Source organism: Mixophyes fleayi, chromosome 2, assembly GCF_038048845.1.
Source record: "Mixophyes fleayi isolate aMixFle1 chromosome 2, aMixFle1.hap1, whole genome shotgun sequence".
NCBI classification, from domain to species: Eukaryota; Metazoa; Chordata; class Amphibia; order Anura; family Limnodynastidae; genus Mixophyes; species Mixophyes fleayi.
In genome coordinates, this window is record NC_134403.1 from 146,633,870 (window position 1) to 146,657,931 (window position 24,062).

General features: G+C 40.6%; 1 protein-coding gene across 1 annotated transcript in view; it reads left to right on the plus strand.

Moving 5' to 3' along the window:
* TGFBRAP1 (transforming growth factor beta receptor associated protein 1) overlaps positions 1 to 20,538 on the plus strand; it is a 38,616-nt gene extending 18,078 nt beyond the window's left edge. Inside the window, exons 6-12 of the mRNA XM_075200180.1 lie at positions 469 to 810; positions 2,222 to 2,279; positions 3,924 to 4,067; positions 4,937 to 5,083; positions 6,104 to 6,263; positions 6,627 to 7,060; positions 18,838 to 20,538. Of these exons, the coding sequence (XP_075056281.1) occupies positions 469 to 810; positions 2,222 to 2,279; positions 3,924 to 4,067; positions 4,937 to 5,083; positions 6,104 to 6,263; positions 6,627 to 7,060; positions 18,838 to 19,026 (1,474 nt within the window). The 3' untranslated portion in view covers positions 19,027 to 20,538. The remainder of the gene's footprint in view (positions 1 to 468; positions 811 to 2,221; positions 2,280 to 3,923; positions 4,068 to 4,936; positions 5,084 to 6,103; positions 6,264 to 6,626; positions 7,061 to 18,837) is intronic.
* The last annotated feature ends 3,524 nt before the right edge of the window (positions 20,539 to 24,062 follow it).

Below are 24,062 nucleotides of genomic sequence, written 5' to 3' on the forward strand. Positions count from 1 at the left end.
ATATATTTTCATTGATTGTTTCCAGTGTCGTCTTTTCTAAGGCCTGTATGTCTGTGGCAGTTCATTTTTCTGACAAAATTAGGTTTTAAATTAAAACATAAGGTTATCATGTTGTATTGTCTAGAACAATAGAAGTTGTGTTGTATGTCGACACCTGTGCTAAACTGTTACAGTTGGTAAAACTGGGTCTAGGAATGACTATGCCATTTCATCTCTTTAACTGTCTATTGAAATGTATTCCACATATCGCCCCCATTGTCTCAAAAATTTTCACCTAACACACCTACATTCTTGTGGCATTTCCAGCCTGGCACTGGGGCACACTGGCTGGGAATATTTTCATCTTGCTATAGGATGGGACAGTAGTGTTTTAGTAATTCTCATGAAATGCTTCCGTTCTTTATCATCAATTTAAATTATAGTATGTGTGTTTATTTCTGTTTTATTTCATTTGATTTGGTTTTGCAGAACCAGTCGCCTAGATATGCGGGAACTAATCTCTCTCTACCCTCTGCTGCTACCGTCATCCTCTGCGTTTATCCGGGCACACCCTCCGCTGCATGAATATGCCGATCTCAACCAGCTGACCCGAGGCGACCAGGAGAAAGTCACCAAGTGCAAACGTTTTCTCATGACCTATTTAAGTGAAATCCGCTGCACGGAGGTAGCAAACGGTTACCAGGAAGATATAGACACGGCCTTGCTGAAACTGTATGCAGAAACAGATCATGAAAGTCTCCTGGATCTGTTGGTCTCGGACAATGCTTGTGAAATGGCAGACAGTGCTGCCTGGCTGGAGAAGCACAAAAAGTGAGCTGTGCCCTAAATTTCTCTTTGTGACCATCCAATCTCAAATTCTTCTGACCTTCCACATGTTCAGATTTAGGAGCACTTTGTCCTCTATCCTGATGAAATAAGTCCTAATGATGAGTATTTCTTGTGGAAGCTACATTGCTAGGGATTTTGGGTCCAACGTGTCCTGCCTCCCCTCAAATTCGGCAATTTTAGCGTTCTCTGCTCTCATTGAATTTGCCCACATAGTCTTTATTACACGCTTTGGCACTTGATTTTTAATTACATAACTAAAACACTGCTGTATGGCTTTGCTGTCATTGCAAAAGTACTACTGTTATATTCCCAGAATCACTTGGGGTACATTTAACTAAACACTTCTTCTGGCAGGTTTTTTATTTTTTTTATTTCAATAATTCTAAATACCTTTTATACCAATGCTTTATTTGACTCTCTGACCAAACTTGCAGAGTTGTACACAGTTTGCACCCACTGCTTGGTACAAATGGCTGCTTTCTGTAGACAGTGAGCAATGACAGGACTACAGTTCTAGGCATGCCTTGCCATACATGATCTGCTGAGTATGGAATACTGGATTATAGGAGAGACGAAACAGCTCTGTAGGAGGGCAGGAAGGGGGAAGTACGTTTCTGTATTTAAAGCCACAATTATTTAAGTAACACTGTATCATTTCTAAGAGGTACACAGACATTAAGATATCTCTCATTAAATATCAGCATAAAGTGATACAAAGGGTAAAGATTGTCCCTATTCAACAAGTTGAAACTGTACTGAATGAATATTGTGGGAAGGATGGTCTGACGGGTAAGCTTCTATGAAATTAAGAGTTTTCGGAGTATTTGAAATGAATCAAAGGATGTGTATTGCTGAGCTTGATGGATTTCTACAGAGGAGCAGAATCAGTGATGTATCAGCAGCTCAAATTACTGCTTTCTCTGTTTTGACCTATGTAATATCCCACTATGACAGTGACTTAAAGGTGTGGGAGGAGCTCTAGATGTCGGTAGTGGAAAGGTTATATTTTACTTTTTAGCAGGACTACAGTGGAAACTCAGCTTACCGCATAATTATATATTCTACCTTTATGGTATGTATGTGAACATTTCAATTTGGAAGTCTAGTTTGCTTTATTTCTGATCTGTTTTGCATGTTTCAAAGCGGTCATATAGTTTCTTCATTTCAAAGACGATAGCAATAATTTCCTATCCATTCTACTACCCTATACCTATATTTGTTATATACATGTACATGGCTCGCCTAGCCCATAGATAGTTGCCTAGAATCCTTGACAAACTTCCCCAACACCCTGAAGCCATTTCAGTAATCTGATGTTTTTAACAAATTATTGTAGTCTACACATACAAAACACTATTACATATACTGTGGTAATTCAGTCTGTTTATTGCAGGTATTTTGCACTTGGTCTACTGTATCACTACAACAAGCAAGATGCAACTGCTCTTCAGGTAATTTTATCAAATGTGTATGATTTGTTATTCAAAGTCTTCGTTTTTATGTAGATATAATGAGTGAGTTTGGTGTACTTTTATTGTTAACTTGTATGTTCTTGAATTTTCTGTTTTTATTCTTTTCTCTTGATTGCCTTAATAAATGGGTATAATGATAAGTATCTCTATATTCATAAATTAGTTTATTTTAACATGTCATTAAGATGGCTACATTAATGCATTAATCATTGCTACTTTGTAAGTTCGTGACAAGAAGCATTTTCGACTTTTCACTCTATGAAGGATAAACTACAATATTTGTTAAGGTATTTTATATAGTTTTTTCATGACCTTTGGGCTTTCTCTTGGTAATGTGTTTTTTGTTTTGTTTTTAAGAGCTGCAAAAAACATTCCTGTTGAGAGCAGACTGCTGTATTGGCCTAAATAATTGCATACTGATCGTTTATAACTTATAATCAATTTGAGCTAGTCATCAAGGACCATAGTCATTGGGAGGAAAAGCAGTTCTATGGTAGATGACACTGACTATTTAACAATTTCAGTAAGGTTTAGTTTATATATGTGCATTTGCTAGAGAGAACTACTTTAACCTGGCACTGCAGTAGTTGTAGCGATTGTTGATCCATATGACAACTACATTTGCTTGTTGATAGCCGAAGAAGCAAAGTGTCAGTTTCACATGCAGTGGACCGCGTTGGAGCTTAAAATGTATTCAGATGTGAGTTGGGACCAACTGTTTTGAGTGTGGTTTGAAGGTGGCTTGGACACAGTTAATGAGGCATACTCAATTTTCACATTAAATGTATCCATACCTCTCTGCCTGCCTGTTCCAGGTATCAAAAACACTAAATTTCAAGTTTCATTGGGTGGGAACTGTGCCTGACAAATTTAGTGTACAGTTTTGCATTTATATTGTAGGCTTTCTATGACCGGAATACTCTGCCACCCTTTTGTGGGTTGTTTTTACAGATTTGTTTTAAGGTTTATCTTAATTTCAGTAACCTGTTGTTACTGACCGTTCCTACTAGTGCTACTCTGCAACTAGACACTCAGCAGCACCAACTGCATACCATTGTGATGCCCCCAGTGAGATTTTTCTTTAAATACCTGACTCAAAGTAATCTAGGAGACATCCTATGGATTCTAGCACCCCCTACAGGCCAACTGTGCTTATAGAGGGATTGTAGCAAGACCTATAGGCAGCAGTCTTCCTGCTCCCGCTACTGAAGCCCTCCAAGCTCCAATGTAGCACTCTGCCTTCTGAAACTCCCAGGAAACAAGTCTCCTGGATTGATTTGAATCCAGCAAGCGCCATCAGCAGTCCGTCCAGTGTTGCTGTTCTGTGGGTACCAGCTGGGGTTAAAGTTGAGGCCGCTAGTAAGCAATGTTTAGCAGCAGCCCCTACGCCGGACCACCAGGGATGGGCAGACCCTCGGCACCACAACACAGGCTGTTCACTGATTCCCTTCTGGGATGAGTTAAAATATATTTTTATTTATAAATTTAACACATTGGCAATCACATTTTATGTAAGCTCACTATGACGGTCAAAACTTTAATTAATTTAACCCTTAAGATGCCGTAGCTCCAGACATTAAGTTCAAACATGTGAGAAAGCTCTTAATGTTTTCTTTCTTACAGACTTGGGTAAGGATTGTGAATGGTGACCTGGAAGACAACACCCGGCCGGACCTGTTTGAGTATGTAGTGGACTTCCTGACCTTCTCCAAGGACCAGCAGCTGGTGTGGCAATATGCAGACTGGGTTTTGCAGAAAAGTGAGCAGGTTTGTGGTTCTCAGCTTGGGTTAAGACTGTCCGCATTTGTGAAGGATCTAGAAGTGCTGGTATACCGTTTGTTACACTTATGGTCTGGACATAATGGTCAGACCACTGCGTCTCCACCTCTTCTATAAGTTGGCACATGCGCTGTGTTTAGTAAGTGGTGGGGGGCAATGCAGACGTTCAGTAAGGGCAAGCAGCTATCTGTCAGTAATACATTACTCATGCCAGGGGCACTTAGAAATAGTAGAGAGACATATATTACTGGAGGATGGGTAATTTAGTTTTACTCTTTTTTGTGTCTGCAATATGAACATGTCATCTCCATTATTTGTAGAATTATTGTTTACAGTCTTTGTTGCTGTTGTTTTTTTAAATTTTAAATTTCCAAAAAAGGCCACAAACATGTTATAGCTAACTGTCTGAGCAAATTGTAGTGATGTGTTGTGATCCGCAATACATATGTTCATCAACTCATTAACAGATAGCATGTGCATTGGTAATGCTAGAAACACATTTATGGTGTCTATTTCTCTGTTGTTCTTGTCTGTCAGTCTTGTGCAACGCACCCTGTTTTTCTGAGTGGTGGTTCACACCCTGGTTTACTATAGTTCTGTCAGCTGACTAATGACTTTATATTTATGTGTGATTGGTTAAGTATTACTTGCAGCATATTTACAGGATAATGTTAGTGAGCAGATGATGTTGCGGCAGGTAGTATAGATTGTGGACTACACCATTCTGCATTTATATTTTGTATATGCGGGCGCCAGTTTCTGCATATTTGCATATAGAAAGCGTTTTTCTCACTCTAGTGTTAATCTCTGGATTTCATGTATTTCATCTTGAAATAATCACTTATGACATTTTACAGATTGGGGTTCAGATATTTACCAAGCGGCCGTCGGAAGAGAACCTGCAGAACGGCTTCTGTCCAGATAAGACTGTTGACTATCTCTGCAAGTACCACAAGGCTTTACTAATCTACCTGGAATATTTAGTCATGGAAAAGAGGATTCAGGTAATGGTCCAATGAAATGAATATTATGGGATAAATCTAATCAGGGAAACAGTCACTAGACAAACAAATCTTTGCTCCTTGATTCTCATTCTATAGCATCTGATGTCCTCCTACTGCCATTTCCACACACTGAGCATTGCTTTCTACTCTTACTGTGGTCTTTGTGGCCTATATAAGTTCTGGCTCCTGTCACACAGTCAAGCAAGTTGTCAGCACTACTTTACTGTACGTCACTTACAATGAAGTGCTGACATTCCAATTGCAGCAGGAAACATCGGCTTCATGGTTCAAAGAAACACATTTTTTTCTACAACTCCTCTATTATTTGCTTGTCTGGTCTCACTGCACAGTTGACTTGGATGAGGTTCATGTGTGCGACTTGTGACTTTCTCAGTGTGTGTGTGTGTGTGTGTGTGTGTGTGTGTGTGTGTGTGTTTTCTGCCAGCGTACATAAGCTGTCAATGTGAGTGAGCCATTGGTGTACTTCCAAAATGAAGTAAACAATATAGCATTCACTTAGGCTAAAAAATAGGCTGTGAAAATAGGTCTGTTGGGTACAACTCCCTTTCGGCCTTGATGGGTTTATTGATGTATCATTCAATTATCCCAATGTAACAGGTTCTTAACGCCATTTATTTATCTCGCATGTTTTATGAAGTGTTCCTCATATCTGTGTTTTACCTTTAATGATTCAGTTATAAATGAATTTGTGTAGAAATTCATAGTTTTGTTGTAAGGGAAGTGGAAGGGACCTATGTTTTGTGTGTATAGAACATATATACAGACCATACAAGTGCATTTGTTTGCTCATGTCTTTTGACAAAATCTAATATGTACATAGCACTGGTTATAGTATTGGTTATGTAGGAGCTTTCCTCAGTTATTCACTATTACATTGGGATCGTATAGTTATCCCATAGACTTCCAGCAAAGAACTGTACAACAACCACTATTATTCACATTGTGTTCTATGGCTGTTTAGGCTGATATACTGTCATTATTTCTTGCTTCTACATACAGAAAGAAAAGTACCATACGCACTTGGCTATATTGTACCTGGAAGAAATCCTACGCCTTAAGTCAGGGAACTCTACAGATCACACTGAGCTGGAAGATCTACATCAGAGATTTCAGAACTTGCTGCAACAGTCTGACCTGTACCAGGTCCATCTGCTCATAGGTGAGTGTGCACCAACTAGTTACCAAGAACACATCAAAGCGTGGCAGAGGAAGAATGTGTCTCTTGTGGCACTATTGTGTGGAATCATTTTATATACATGTATGTAATTTACATCCAGAGTCTTCCTTTAATTCCAAGTTGTGTATGTTTCAGTGATCTCTCTGAATTTTCCATTGTATTTTCTGAGCATTCTGTATAATTTTATATATATAATGTTGCACAGATAGCTTAAGAATTGTACAAGAAATCCACATTATCTAAAATTAGTCACTGCTATCTATGGAAATTATAATGCATTTCAGTCTGTGGATATAGTTCCGTTTTATCTGTTTGCTTATGATTGCTGTCTGTCTCCTCTGTTAGATAAAATCAAAGACACAGATATGCACAGGGAACGAGCAATATTACATGGGAAGCTGGAAGAGCATGAGCAGGCTTTGGAAATCTTAGTTCACCGTTTGAAAGACTTTGCTGCGGCTGAAAGTTATTGTGTGTGGAACTCCCAGGGCAGAGAGGCCCATTATCGCAAGGGGCTCTTCCAGCTCCTTCTCTCCTCCTACCTCACGCCGTCCACACCTGACAATGCACTGACTGTGGCTGCTGTAGACTTGTTGAATAACCACCCTACGGAATTTGATGCTTCCAGTGTATTACACCTGTTACCAGAAGGCTGGTCCGTGCAGCTTCTTTCCCCATTCTTGGCTGGGGCCATGAGGGAGCATGTTCATGCTTTAAGGATTTCCCAGATGGCTCGAGGCTTAGCAAGGGCAGAGAATATAATATACAAAAATGAGAAGGTTAGTTATAATGTTGTTCTTTTTAACCAATTAAAAAAAACATACAAACTTCTTATTTTACATTCCACAAGCATTGCTCTGTATGACAAATTGCCAGTTGTGTGAAAAGCGAATCAGGACACCTAGATACATGATTCTCAACCCAAATGTATGACCACAATGTAATGTGCGTATTGTCGCTAACCAATAACGATTGTCGAACCTCGATTTGTGTTTCCAACGCACAAAGATTTATTCGCAATAAGTGGAAAAAATATGCTCAAGCGAAGTAATAGTAAATACAGCCGTTACTTATCGCAGGCGCTCTGGATCCAGTGCAGTCATTCAATCCTGAAGTCTGGGGACAAGAAGTCTGCACTCTGGATCACAAGCTGCTGCTTATATACACAATCAAGTACAGTAATACAATGAAGATGGTATGGCTTGCATCTATTGGTCCGGGTCTCAGGAATGTCCAAGGGGTCGTCAATCATTGGCTGGTTCATCCTAAGGAATCCAAAGGAGGGGGTCATCTCTCCAGGGTGTATGCTCTGCTCTTCCCGCCAGAATTCCTTAGTCTTAAGTAGTTCATAATTCCCTATCATTCATAACTTGCGTATGCACTCTGCGATTCCCTCGCAGAGCGCACCAAACAGTAGGATATGTAACAAGGTTCATTATGATACCACTCATGATGTTATTCCTTTAACCCGTTCTGTGTATTTCACTAATATGCATGTAACTCTGATATAACATATAAATACTACTATATTTCGACATAACTGACTATGTGTTGCAACTACCAATAATGTGTACTATTTTATAAGTATGCGTGTTTGTGCGAATGTATGGTAAAAGACCAATTACTGTTGCTGCCACGTGTAGTGGATGCGTACGCCCTTTCACGCCGTAGCGTGCCCTTGTACGTCATAGCGTACCGTACGCATCTTTTCAGACAAAGACAACCAAGTTTGCTAGACTTTAATTGAAATGACTTTATCCAATTTGCTGACTTCGACAGTTCCACCCTTTGATAGTGTAATAAACTATCACCCAATCACCGTTTCAAGTTCAGGATCTGGTACCACCCTTTCAGTCTCTTTCTCAGTGTTACTCTTATGAGACCGTTTTCCACACTTCAACACAGTAGGAACACATTTGACAACTAAACCAATTGCTAAGATGACACCCAGTATAAGGAGAAGGAGCTTACCTACACTCGCAATCATTTCCTGTACCCACTCCCCCAGACCGGAGAACCATTTTGCTGGGTTCAACCATGAGAACCAACCCGCCACCTTTTCCCCGACCTCATATAACGAAGAATTATGGCTCTTTCGAAATTCCCATTTCAGCTGCAAAATTTCATCCATCTTCCGGTCTATAACCTCTTTAGGGTCTTCCGTATTATTAGTAATGTACGTGCAACATTTGACACCGAACTGGGTGGCCAGTGTCACACAGTACCCACCAGTAATAGAGGTGAGATAATTTAGTACCAGTCTATGTTGCACCAACTCCTTCTTGTACGCTTGTAGCTCCCTTCCAGTATACCTGAAAGTGTCATCATACATCTCGGTGATATTATCTATTAATTTAGCTAGGTCTTGGATATATTTAAAGTTTAATGTTCCCCGAGCGGTCCTGGTGAGATCTAGAGCAACCATAACTTGGAAACCAGCAGTTTCACTAATCAATTTTGTAGCTATGGGTTCCTCACCAGGAATCATATTTCTCTTGCCACGGTGTTCATACTGTGTGTGTATGTATGGTGGTGATGTAGTCTTGTGAATATCTACCATTTTTTCATGAGTAATAGTCATGATTTCAGGAACCAGTTTAGCTAAGAAACACAAGCCCTTGGAACTCGGAGTCACCCAGGAATAAGCTTTCCTCCCACAAACAAAATACACATCATCAGGGAGAACATAAGGAACAGTATGCCCATGAATTATATCACACAGAGTTTTGATAAAACTACCCATGCCTAGTGTCTCCATCTGCTCTAGACACGTGTCGGCATTAATGATATTTTCACATTTATCTGTAGAGACTTTTCCAATAGATACCTTCTTATGTTTGGTTATACGCCCTAACTTGTGACTTCCATCAGCATTCCTGCCTAGTAGTGACCTTGTGGGTCTCTCTCTAAAATGAGTGTGGCGAGCCATTGTCTGATCTGATAGGTCAGCCTCCCAATTCTCCAGGCGCTTTGCATGAGATATGTTTAGGCACAGCAACGATCTGCCTATGGAGTATTGTCGAAGCGTCAGACTAGGGGACCTAGTGTTATTGTACCTCCCTTCTATGGGCCTCCCACCCCTTAATTCGAGTACTTCGGATATGTTTAGCGGGAATGGCACTAGTCCTATGTTATGCTGCCCTTGAGGCACGTGAGAGCACACCCAACACTCAGTTTGGTTTAGCACCTTACCCACCAGGGAGTGATAATCCTCCAATGGATGCCCGCCTATATTCAGAGTACTGGGGGACTGGCATCGTTGGATGCATCTCTCGTCAACTAGGGAGTTGCAGAACTTGCAGATACAATACTCATCAGACAATAGCCCCTCACACTGCCTCCGAGTTCCTGAGCTAGCAGACCTTTTCATAACCCCTGGACCAAGTTTGATAATGGGCTGCTCAGGATATCCTATTAACTTTTCTTCGGCCTCTATTTCATCCGTATCACTCCCAGAACTCTCCTCCATCCTCCATTCTCCTTCACAAAAATAGAATGTCCTAGAAAAAGTAAAAACAAGGAAAATCCTGGAACAAAAGAAAAACAAAAACCGCCACTCCATCGCTGGAAAGATAGTTCTGAGGCAACGTCTCTGGTTCAGGTGTCTTAACTGCAGGCTTTAGGTCTCCCGGAACAGGCTCACAAGTGACAGCTCTATGTCGTCGGTCTGAGTCTTGTCTTGCACTTTCTCCGGATTATGGACTCTCCTGCAGTGGGTGGAATGGACCCAAGTGTCTCTCTCTGCAACCTTCAGTGATGTAGTACTGGTCAGCAGCACTTGGTACGGGCCTTCCCAACGGTCTGTTAAACAACCTGAACGTAAGAAATTGCGGATCATAACATAGTCTCCAGGTTCAACATCATGACAGTTCGTTTCTGGCATACCAGGTGACAGCATTTTTAGTTTTTGTTGTTGTTGTTTCAGCTGTCTACTCATTCTTATAAGATATTGTACAGTCACTTCATTATTACACTTTAAGTCGTCTTGTGGACTCACGATCAAATGAGGTTGTCGTCCGAACAGTATCTCAAAGGGGGACAGATTAAGAGGAGGTCTAGGAGTGGTTCGAATGCTGTGGAGGACCAACGGCAAAGCCTCAGGCCATGCCAACCCAGTTTCAGCCATTATCTTACCTAGTTTGTTCTTGATAGTACCGTTTACTCTCTCCACCTTACCACTGGCTTGTGGTCGGTAAGGGGTGTGAAGTCTGCTACTGATTCCCATGAGTTTACACATACTTTGGAAGACATCACCAGTAAAATGGGTACCCCTATCACTTTCAATAATTCTAGGGATACCGAACCTACACACAAAGTCTTGTACAATTTTCTTTGCAGTGAACACAGCAGTATTAGTGGCTGCCGGATATGCTTCTACCCAACCGGAAAACACATCAATACACACTAACACATACTTTAGATTCCTGCACGGTGGTAATTGGATATAGTCAATGTGTATTACCTGGAAAGGTCCGTCTGTAGGAGGGATGTGGGATGGCTCAGTTGGAATAGTTTTCCCAACATTTTTCCTCAAACAAGTAAGACATGACATTGCTTTCTTACCAGCTTGAGAGGAAAATCCGGGAGCACACCAGTATGCTCTCACCAGTTTGCACATACCTTCTTTACCCAGGTGAGTCAGGCCGTGTGCTGCTTCAGCCAGGCTTGGATAGTATGTTCGGGGAGCTACAGGCTTACCTTGTCCATCCCTCCAGAGTCCTGAGGACTCTTGACCACATCCCTTCGCCTTCCAGACCGCCTTCTCCTGCAGGGAACACAAATCTTGCATTTCAATTAATTTCTGCGTGTCTAATGTCTGAAAAACCATCATAGTCTCGGTCGATACAGTCATAGGTTGCCCTGCTGCCCATTTAGCAGCTTCGTCTGCCCTGTTGTTGCCCAATGACACTGGGTCTTCTTCAAAGGTATGGGCTTTGCACTTTATGACGGCTACTGTTCTGGGTAACTGTATCGCTGTCAGAAGTCCTTTTATGTGTTGTGAGTGTGCCACTGGTGTACCTGCTGCTGTCGTAAAGTTTCTAAGACGCCAAAGGGCCCCAAAATCATGCACTACCCCGAAGGCGTACCTAGAGTCAGTATATATGTTGGCTGACTTACCCTCTGCCAATTCACACGCTCTCCTTAGTGCTACTAGTTCCGCCACCTGGGCTGAGTGAGGTGGACCAAGGGGTTCAGCTTCTACCACATCCTGATCGTCTACAACAGCGTAACCAGTACATAGCTCTCCTGTCTCTGTCTGTCTATGGCAACTTCCGTCTGTATAAAACGTAAAATCTACATTTTCTAAGGGGGTGTCACGTATGTCGGGCCTTGCAGTAAAGGTCTGATTCAGGTGTTCCATACAGTCATGCGTGTCAGTATTCTTGCCTAACTCATCATCAACCAGGGTCTCCTCACCTCCCACCCTTTGTGTCTCTTGAGACACATACGGAAGGTATGTAGCTGGATTTAGGGTGCTACATCGTTTGATGGTGATGTTTGAGGGTGCCATCAGGGCTAGTTCCCACTTTGTGAATCTAGCTGAAGAAACATGTCTGGTTTGGGCTGAATTTAACAGAGCTGATACAGCATGGGGTGTATAGATGGTTGAATTATGTCCTAGTACTACATCCTCACTCTTACTTACTAGAAGGGCCGTTGCTGCTACACTTCTAAGACATGTTGGGAGTGACCTTGCCACACTGTCTAATTGTGCACTGTAGTATGCTACCGGTCTGCTAGCGTCACCATGTTTCTGTGTGAGGACACCTGCTGCACAGCCATCAGCTTCTGTACAAAATAGCTCAAAAGGCTTTTCATAATCAGGTATTCCCAATGCAGGTGCTTTTGTCAGACTATCTTTAAGATTAAAGAACGCTTGCTCCGACTCTTCTGTGTGTACGACACGTTCTGGTTTTGAGGAAGAGACTAGCTCCTGCAATGGTAATGCCAGAATAGAAAAACCTGGGATCCAGGACCTACAGTATCCACACATCCCCAAGAAAGTACGAATCTGCTTCTGGCTCTGCGGCAGGGTCATGTGTTGTATGGCCTCAATTCTGTCGGTTGTCAGGTGTCTTAGCCCCTTAGTGAGGCAGTGTCCTAAGTATTTGACCTTAGTCTGACATGGCTGTAATTTATCCTTTGCCACCTTGTGCCCTGTTTGTGAAAGATGAAGCAACAACAATTTAGTATCATGTAAACATGACATAAAAGAATCAGAGCACAACAACAAATCGTCCACATATTGAATTAGAACAGACCCATTGTGGGGTTGAAAGGATTGTAAACAGTCATGTAAGGCTTGGGAGAAAATACTGGGGCTGTCAATGAACCCCTGGGGTAGTCTGGTCCATGTGTATTGCACTCCCCTGTAGGAGAATGCAAAAAGGTATTGGCAGTCAGGGTGAAGAGGGACTGAAAAGAAAGCAGAACATAGATCAATGACAGTAAAATGACTGGCAGACGGTGGAATCTGCATGAGGATGACAGCTGGATTCGGCACTACGGGGAATTGGCTCTCAACAACTTTGTTAATTCCCCTTAAGTCCTGGACTAATCTATAGCCCCTCCCCCCACTCTTCTTCACAGGGAAAATGGGACTATTTGCTGTACTGGCTGTACGAATTAAAATCCCTTGTTGTAACAGCCTCTCAATAACAGGATATACCCCTAGTTCCACCTCCGGTTTTAATGGATACTGTGGGATTTTTGGAGCTATCCTACCACTTTTTAGATTGACCATGACAGGGGCTACGTTTGCCATCAGTCCAGTGTCCTGTCCATCTCTGGTCCATAGGGAACCTGGTATTTCCAGCAACATCCCCTTTACTTGAGATGGACTTTGTTCTATAACAGGAGAGTGTAACATTAACCTTGGAGGGGTGTCCAATATGTCCTGTACCTCATGTGCAACCCTCTCGGGTATATCTAGGAACACACCATCTGAAGTACAGTATATGACACATCCCATTTTACATAACAAGTCTCTCCCTAGCAAGTTAGTAGGAGCCGCTGCAGCCAAGAGAAACGAATGCTTAGTATGCAGAGGCCCGATAGTAACTTCGGCGGGTTTAGTTAGAGGATAATGTAACACTTTTCCCGTCACCCCCATAGCTGGAATAGTTTTGCTGGTCACCTGTAGATTGAAAGGAGAGGTTATCACAGATCGGGCCGCCCCTGTATCTACAAGAAAAGTTTGTTTCCTGCCAGCTATGTCAACTATCATTGTTGGTTCTTCACTCTGACTCTCAGTTAACCTCACTGGCTGTAGACTACAGGTATGACCTGACCCCTAGCGCTGACTATTGATTTCCCGCGCAGCATTTGCTGCCGTAATATGCGCGGGTAGTTGTGAGTCTTCTAGTCTATGTGAATCCTTTCTTGGAGGATATCTATGTGACCCACCCCTATGTGTATTGAGTCTTTCTTTATTACAATCTCTCCTGTAATGTCCTTCCTCGTTACAGTTGAAACACCTGATCACTTTAGGTTTCCTGTTATATGGGTTGTATGCTGGTGGTCGTGTATGCACCCCTTCTAGAGCCTGTATACTTACCGTCATTAACCTATCACTTTTCTCTTCCCTTTTTCTAAAAAGGTTCTTGTCATGCTCCACAGCAGACTCCCTAAGGAAGTCTACCGTGACGCCTCTCCAATTTGGTAATGTGGTTTGTACTCTCGTCTTTAAATTTTCCCTAAGGCCATCCATCAGTACCCCTACAGCTACCTCTCTGTGATGTGGGTCCTCACTTATGTTGGATATCCCAGTAAATCGTGCAATCGCTGTTATAGCTCTAGCAAAGTAATCTGAGGCAGTTTCACCATCCTTTTGTTTAATGGTGAAAATCTTACTCCAATTTACTACTACTGGAAAACAGATGGCTAAGTGTTTGACAATTTGTTCTATATTCCGTTGGTTAATCTCATCAGTCAGGGTGTCATCTTCCTCCAACAAACAATCTCCAATAAATTTTTGTATGTTAGTATTGGGAGGAAGACACGCCCTCAACACTACCCGCCAATCCTTACTGGTTGGTTCATGAGCATTCCCTAAGTCTTTAACAAATTTCTGACATTTAGCTAACTCTTTTCTAGGATCTGGGAATTCAGTCATAATGGAACGTAATTCTGATCTAGTCCAGGGACAATGCATTGTAACATTTCTTAAAGGAACTACACCATCCTTATCCGGTTTCCCATTGGGAACTGATATTGTGCGGACCGGGAACACACCCTCTGGTACACTAACTTCAGGGGACGCTACAGGATTTACAGGCCCTAGATTTAGAACACTTTCACTCCTAGTGATCACGCTACTCTCACCTATCTCAGCCATTTTCTCATACTTGCGCTGAGCCTCTAGTACATTAACAGCATGGGCAATGGCCGAAATCACAGTGGGTTCATCTTCGTTTTCAGATACACTTGATTGAAACTGATTTAAAACAGGGTACAACTTAGTAATTTTTCTATTTTCAGTTTTAACAACGGCTGTACTTACCCCTCCCGCCACATAAGGTGGCGGGGGCGCGCTTGCGCTGAGTTCGCCACGCTTCTCAATGGTTACATCCGCCTTGCGCGCGCTTTTCGCCACGCCTATTTCCGGTTTGCATTCGCTGCTCTGCCACGTGTTACCTTCCATTTGCCACAATTTTAAACAATCATTATGTCTATTTCTCTTTTTCGTTGACTTGATCAACCATATTTTATCTTTTACAGTATTCAGTACCTCTGCATTAAAACTCCCTATTGTTGGGAAAGGCCTATCACAAGCTTTGGTCATCCCGACCCACGTGTCACAATACACAGTTGCATATGCACCATATTTCTTACACATGAGAAACCTCGCTGAACCAATAGGGCCTTCCTTAGGCAGTACACTGACCATCTCTAGCGTATGCTTAGCACCCATGTTGAACAATATACCTTCTACCCGGAACACAGACACACCGCAATGCTCTGTTCCTTCCGGCCAAATGTGAAATACAGACACACCGCAATGCTCTGTTCTTTCCACCTAATAATTTCAACTCTGTTGCTATACTCACCGCTAGAGATCTATAATCCTCGGTGAACGTATTTCCTTTAGCCGCGTTCACTCGCTTTTCTCGCCCCTGGCGAGGATCCCTAATACAGAAATATCACTGTGGGCCCCAAGGGCTATCAGCTCCTCGATACCCTGGCTAAACCACAAAATCTGCTGAGTTTATTATCGCTGGGAGCGCAAAGTCGATACAATCAACCTGCCTTTCCAGTATAATTCCTCCTAGCTGCTTCACCAATTCGCACTAACGGTGCGACCGGATCGCACTGCCTACCAATACTAATTATTAGCAAACCTTGCGATCTATTGGTAGCGCTTTGCGAAAACCCAGTTTTCGCATTCGGTATACCTGCCCTGTATACCGTCCTTCAGTTGGGCAATCCGCCTCGTCAGACAGCAACTGAGCACCTCAACAATAAAACAGTGTATCTACGTTACAACATCACACACTATACACCTTTTCTGCGCAGAAAATCAAAAGTTCCCAACAATAGTAATAATGTCTCAGAGGCTTTCACAAGTAATTATACTATGCATGTATAATAACTATCAAAACGATTGTTTAACCACGTGGCAAGTTTACCGGAAGTTCGCGTACGCACAGCAGGAAGTACACATACGCTAAACAATGCAATACAGTTAAAACGCACAATGACAGAAAAAAGAAACAGTTTTCTCTTTTGTCCCTAGGTTCTAGTTAGCGTGCCCTAGATAATGCAAAACGGACATTCGGTTTCGCAACACAGAGTAAAATTCAGGTTTTGAACACCATGCGTTCTTACCCGTTTATGACGCGTCTCCACCCTTTGTTGAGGAACCGAAATCCGTTGGTCTTGCGTATCATCGGCAACGAAACCTCCAAAGCTCACGAGCCCCCAAATTGTAATGTGCGTATTGTCGCTAACCAATAACGATTGTCGAACCTCGATTTGTGTTTCCAACGCACAAAGATTTATTCGCAATAAGTGGAAAAAATATGCTCAAGCGAAGTAATAGTAAATACAGCCGTTACTTATCGCAGGCGCTCTGGATCCAGTGCAGTCATTCAATCCTGAAGTCTGGGGACAAGAAGTCTGCACTCTGGATCACAAGCTGCTGCTTATATACACAATCAAGTACAGTAATACAATGAAGATGGTATGGCTTGCATCTATTGGTCCGGGTCTCAGGAATGTCCAAGGGGTCGTCAATCATTGGCTGGTTCATCCTAAGGAATCCAAAGGAGGGGGTCATCTCTGCAGGGGGTATGCTCTGCTCTTCCCGCCAGAATTCCTTAGTCTTAAGTAGTTCATAATTCCCTATCATTCATAACTTGCGTATGCACTCTGCGATTCCCTCGCAGAGCGCACCAAACAGTAGGATATGTAACAAGGTTCATTATGATACCACTCATGATGTTATTCCTTTAACCCGTTCTGTGTATTTCACTAATATGCATGTAACTCTGATATAACATATAAATACTACTATATTTCGACATAACTGACTATGTGTTGCAACTACCAATAATGTGTACTATTTTATAAGTATGCGTGTTTGTGCGAATGTATGGTAAAAGACCAATTACTGTTGCTGCCACGTGTAGTGGATGCGTACGCCCTTTCACGCCGTAGCGTGCCCTTGTACGTCATAGCGTACCGTACGCATCTTTTCAGACAAAGACAACCAAGTTTGCTAGACTTTAATTGAAATGACTTTATCCAATTTGCTGACTTCGACAACAATGAGTTCAAAAGTAAAGACCAGTCTTGGGCCACTGCCAGTCCTCAGTGTGGTTCCATGTGGACAACCAGGCCAGGAGAAGTAATTGCCTCTGTCATCGTCCTTGTGATCTGATGTACAGTGGGTGCAGTGCTTTCATACAGTCTGTAGCAGGTTAGTCCATGGTTAATTGGATGGTGTCTAGACATATGTGTAGTTGTAATGGGGACTTCATTATCAGATTTTTCTCTGCAAAGGCAATGTGCACCCCCTTTGTGGTACCAGATATCATGTTTCCCACCACTACAGTACAGCATTATGTGTTTGATACACTGTAGTAGCCAAGATAACTGTTTTTTAGTTTTTCCTTTTTGTTTCCCTTCAGCAGTGCCTGTTTCATTATTGTAAGAGTATTACAGAGATCTTGTTTTCAACCTTAATGGCTTAGGAATAGATCAGCTCATATTTTGTATATTACAATTAGATGCATTGGATATGAATTCAATCAAAATAACTGGACATCTCTTTTAAACAAGATGTATAGCAGTTAAGCCACCAAAAGTTGTCACCTTTCCATATATTATTAAATAAACTTGATTAATAACAGAGAAGCTATTTTTAAATAGTTTGCTTTTCAGTCAACACCCTTTATTTCCCGTATCACAACCCTAGTGAAAATAACTTTAAGCATCTTAAGAAATTTGCATGCACAGATGATCAGAGGGTGACAAGTAAAGAGATCCTGAATGAGGGAAGTGGCTTCATACAGAAGGGCAGCTGGAATGATAATCTGAGCAGAGTCAGTAGTAGAAAGCACAGGTATTATTATGTACTTTAGCAGAACGCTGAATAGGGCATAGGTGAGTGATCACAGGGCAGACTTAGTAAATGTGTCCAGTGCAGCTACAGCACTGCAGCCTTAGGTGAACTAAACGTTAAGGATGCTAGACGTGAAGATGGAGTTTAAACAGCCTTTTTGGGAAGTCCAGTATCATCCAAGTTTTATTTATAAAACTATTATAAGCTTATGTGTTTTGTGGGTTCAACCCTCTTCCTTGGGGCAAATGCCAGTAAGCACGTATTGACAATTTGTTTTAAACATAGTGGGTAAACATATTACTGTTTTATTGCCACGTAAACCAATCTTAAAATGGGGCTGAGATCTAACCCAGCACATGAAGTCAGAATAAAAGAAACATTAAAATTACTTGAAATAGGCAACAAATACATAGGGATAAAAATCTCAAAAGAATAGAATCAAATAATAATCATACCGGAGTCTATATATGAATTGTTAATGAGTCCAAAAATGTATGGTTAAAGTAAGGTAGAATTACAGTGTAAACAATAAAATGCAGGAAAGCATTGTTATACATCATGATAAAAATAAATGTGGAAAAACAAAGAGGGGAAATGTACTGTGTCCATGCTTTTCATGTAGTACAAGGCCTAACAAGCTACATTTTTTATATCCAAAAGGGTTCCCGGTTGCATATATTACAGAACCTATCATAAGTAGCGGAAGGCTTAACCCATTCATCCACAGAGACACACCGCATCAGAGTTTTTACTAAAATCTCTGTTCGTTTTCTCTTGCGTCCCTTAGAGATGCGAGGGAAAATGAGTGAAGAATCCTGTACAGTGTTAGCCAGCAATGTGTCCAGTAGCACCTCGTGGCTTATTGAATTCCTCCTCTAAGAGTCTAGGGTGGATAAACTAGTCTAGGGTCTCAGTAAAATCTCTTTAGTTAGTATAATCCTGCACAAGGCCTTTACACCACTGACACATTTTACTGTATTTTTTTTTCAGTTGAACACAAAGGAAAAGCCAGTGGTTCTCTCAGAGAAGAAACTTTGCCAAGAGTGCCGGAAGCCATTCCAAGAGCCAGCTTTTGTCAGATACCCCAACGGGCACATTGTCCATACCCACTGTGCTGCACACCAGCACGTCAACAGCAGCATTGACGGCCACGTGCCCAACTCAAGCAAACGAACTTGAAAAAATAATAATCATGGAGCTGGAGATGCCTGTCATAACATCTTGTGATGAGACATCCACGGATAAGAATTGGGAAGCGTCCGTGCAATGTAGTGTGAAAGCAGTGCACTTCTTAGCAGATGTATTGACAGTAGTCAGAAGCGATTTGCCTGCGAAGGACTTCACACAATGATAAAGTAATGAAGAACGAGTCCCTCAAACGATGATGAACATCTTCTTAAATATCAGTTAGAACTTAATAGTTTGAATGGAGCTTTTTGCATTTTTTAAAGATATTTGCACTGAAGATATTTTGCATATACTGTGACGGGGCAATATAAAGAACACATGTACACAACAGACTTACTCATGTTATGGCGCAATTGTCTGTTTCCACAGAAGTGTATCAGTGATAAACACACATGGCTGCAGTCATTGTGGAAATATGTGATCTATGATCCTAGTCGTTATGGACGTTTCTTGTATTGCACATTGTACCACTAAACTCCCAGGTGATGAAACCATGATCGTACATTCCAGTCATGTAGGGAGGTGATCATTTTTTTTTTTTACCGAGAGTTGTTCAACTGCAACATGGACTAATGTTTTGGAAGACCAGGAATAGGACGTTTCATATCCATCTCATATCACCTCTTTTCTTATCTCCCATCAGAGCTGTAATCAAGTTGTTATTTTAAAGACTAGTTTCGTATACTACGATGTTTTAAGATCATTATTGATGGGTCCTTTTTTTTTTTTTTTCTCACTGTTTAGGTGTTTTGCTACATTTGAAAAGCGTTACTTGGTGGGCACCATACCTTGTTGTCTCCAATATACACATACTGTATTCCAGAATTCAGTAATGTGATATTATTAAGGAATAAAAGAAAAGATAAAAAATTGTTGGAATCGTCAAGTACTGCATAGGTACAGAGCAGCTATAGATCCAAAAGCTTCTCCAGTAAAAACCAAAAACACAATAATAGGAGCCACAGCGCAAATAATCCTTAATGTATGATGGCCATAATTTTCAATATATATTTTCTATACAGTATATGCATTGTTATTCCTGGATATTCAGAGTAATACTAGTCTGACATAAATGCAGTCTGTGCTTTGATACATATCCTCCTTAATGCTTTATTTTGAGATACATTGGGTGAGCACAACATTTTTACCAGTCACTACTCTTTTCTTACTACAGTGGCTAATAATATATTTCTGTCCACTGATTGATGCAAGACACTACACAGGTCATAAATATGTCTCTTTAATTGGTATTGCTGTATATATTCAAAATGATGGACATCATTTATTTAGCACTCTTTGCTCTGTGCATCTTTTCCTTGTATTCACCTGATAATATTACAATGTTTTTTCATGACACATTTTCACATTGATAGAAAGCTGTTTGCATGGTATAAATTTGGATGTGTGGACTTAGGAGGTCTTGAGGTCTAGCTTTACTGTTTAGCCTATGTATGCATGTTGTAATTATACTATTCATTCATAATAGGTATTACTGATCTTTTCCCAGCAAGGATATCATTATCTGCTTATTGATTTGCTAGGGTACAGACATTGTACTACTATACTTGCCTTTGTTCTTGTACTTTAGCTACTTTCGAGGTCTATGCTGCATGTGTACATAGTATATCATATGTGTATACCTAAAGTCCTCAGAAATTATATTACTTTGAGATATTATTTCAGACAAGAACATTTGTTTACCAAACAGAAGCATACATATTTTTAGGGAGCAGTAGTACATACAAAATGATTGTTTCATATAGTGTTTGTCCTATTCCAGTCGTGTGGGTAGCAGGCAGGAATGTATCATCCATAAAGTACTCTTTTCCAAAACAGATATTAAACAAGAAGTTGTGAATGAAGTGTTTGTTTCTGAGAACGTCCATACCTGCAGAAAACCCCTAGGGCTAGATTTACTAAGCTGCGGGTTTGAAAAAGTGGGGATGTTGCCTATAGCAACCAATCAGATTCTAGCTTTCATTTATTTAGTACTCTCTACAAAATGACAGCTAGAATCTGATTGGTTGCTATAGGCAACATCCCCACTTTTTCAAACCCGCAGCTTAGTAAATCTAGCCCCTAGTGTTTGTCGCCTATTCAGCGGAGGCTGACATGTTGTGGGCTTAACGCAACTTATCAACGGGCCTCATAAATTACACATGTTTCTAGCTCCTAGTGGACTGATTGGCTGCATAGTGCTTCAGCCCACACAATCACTGCCTGCATTGCATGTAGGCGACAGATCCACTTTAAAAGTTTTATCTAGTTTACTTCTTAACACGTGATTTTCTTACAGATTTGCACATTTAAGAACAAGCAATGGAAAATAAAGTACATTTGTGTTCAGGTAGCTGGGCACATGTTTTAATAGAGATGAAGAATGCATTGCTGATTTATTCCTATATACTTATTTACAGTTGTCTTAAACTGATGCAAGAATAACCAATGTGCTGTAACCGATAGCAGCCAGCTGTTGGCTTGGATGGGCCTGGTGCAGACTAGGCAAACATCTGATAAATGTCTGTTACAGCTGCCTGCTGAATGCCTTTTGCTATATTTACTTAAATTTATGCACTACAGTTACTAAGAAGTCAGAATAGTTGCTAGTACAAGGAATCTATCGCTTATCTTGTTGGTTCTCCTTTCAATAAAACATTTGTTAGTCACATTGTCCATCACAGACCCCTATTGGACAGTCTCATTATTAAGGGGCACCCGGGCTGATTCAATTAGCTGCAAGGTTCTGTAGTAGCCTGAAGCACGGTGTTTATGTGCACATTGCCGGCGGTAATAAAACCTATACTCCTTTTGTGCTCACACCTTATAGAGATCATTACCAAAACATCACGTGCAAACACACCGTGCGATACTACTGCAGCACTGCGCTGCTGATTGAATGGGGCCCATCGCAGCTGAACCCATGTTCTGAACCCAACTCGCTAAGAAAAAAACACCTTGTGAATATTGGTCATGAAGCTGCGTCCAGTGAAATGACAGGTACACGGTAAACAAATATTTCCCTAGTTCATGAAAATAGCGGATGTTATATACTTGCATTTGATATAATCTTTCTATGACATAGAGAAAGAAGTGTTTGGGAAGATTAAACTATTGCCTCTATCTAAAGTCCCTTCCAGTGCCAGATTACAGATGAAAATTACAGTGTCCATTAATATCTTGCAGTAATTTTTTCTTTGCAAATGAAAACATGTTTTCCTGATCTTCTATCTACCTTATCCAAAGCACTGTGAGATTTATGTACCTAAAGCCTCACTACCGTCTGTGTATCACTTTGTGCATTAGAATTCTAAAGAAATATAGGATATGCCTTTTCTGGTCTTCTCACATTGTTGAAATTACAACACTCCAGTTGTGTATTTGTGCTGCTGGTTATATGAAATATCTGCACCTCATTTACTTGTTCCCAGAAGGGACAAAAGTAGTGCATTGTGGCTCCGGCTTCTAGTGTCTCAAGAGATGGAGGGGTCTAGGGGACATTTATATATAAAAAAAAAAAAAAATGTGCAGAAATGTTTTTCTTTAACTGGGTTATATTTTTAGTAGAATTTGCATTGTGTTACATACTTTGCAGTGTTGCAGTGCTAGATTTTAGTTGTTGATGGCAAAAGTGGGTGCTGACTGAACAATAGCTAAAATGTGCTTTGTTTATAATGTAAAAGTATTGTCTGCATAAAACAAAGATCAGTGTGAAATACAGGAAGAAACCCCCTGGCTAGCAAAAAAGGTTTACAATATCCATAAGGTGTATTGAGAGCCATACTTGTACCATTGTGTTGTGTGTATATACATATATATATATATATATATATATATATATATATATATATAGAGAGAGAGAGAGAGAGAGAGAGAGAGGTATTAGAATATCTGCACTTGCTCCACAAATTATTAGCAAAAGTGCACATTTATTCCCAAGACTGTGGAGCTCAAAGTTCCAAGTTTCAGAGTACTTGGTGCTATTTTTATAAATGTCCTTCACTATGTCACATAGTTTAGCCATAAGCATGTATGCACTTCATAAGCAATATTATCATGTCATTTGTTGTTGTTAAGATAATTGAATCTTGTGATTTTTACACCATTAGCACATGTGAACTTAATGCAGCACGAAGCTTAATAAGAATGCTTGAAGCACAGAATAACATTTCCCTGAATGTGTCTTGAATCATTTTTGTGATAAAATAAAGTTGGCTTTTAGGGCTTGCCTAATATTGTGGTCTACCCCCATTTATATTCCATGCAAGTGACCTGATGAAATAATATATATATTATTTTTTTTATTTTTTTTTTAAGAAATTTGTTTTTGTTAGCGGAGATCTTCCACAGCTCTCAAGGTAATGCTGCCAAATCTTACAAAGTTATTTAGTATCAAAAATGTAACTTATTAGACCACATAGCAACAAATAGTGAAAACATCATTTTTGCTTGTAAACCATTGTTTGCCTGCTAGAAGGAAGCCTCGCCACAAGACATAACAGCGTGACAGCAACAAATCTTATTTTCTAAATAGCATTTTTGGTCTATTTACCAAATAACTTGCTAATGTATAAAAACTGCTACACATTACAAATCGGACCTGCACCACGCCGGGTGACCCTGCTTGTTCTTTAATAATACAAACAACTGTATAGAATATTGATCCATATGACCACAATATGAAGGCTACAGTACCCATTTCCATTTTAAAAAATGGATCAGATAAAAACACAGCATCTTGTGGCCCATTTCCATGTTCTAGTGTCAGAAACCAATGATCCTTATAACCAACTGCGTTAGATTTCATGTTGTCGCACTAAAGGAAAAACATTATAGGTGAGCCACAAAAAAGTACTTAATGTGTATTAAGAAGCAACAAATGATTCTTTCTTTTGAAACAATACAGAACTCGTACTGGTCTGGATTTTGCTTAATGAAGACTGCTCTTGTCTCAACATACATTCATTTATTTTTTTTACCACATCTATTTCTGTTGCATTAAAACAAATTGCTAACAGTTGTATCTAATA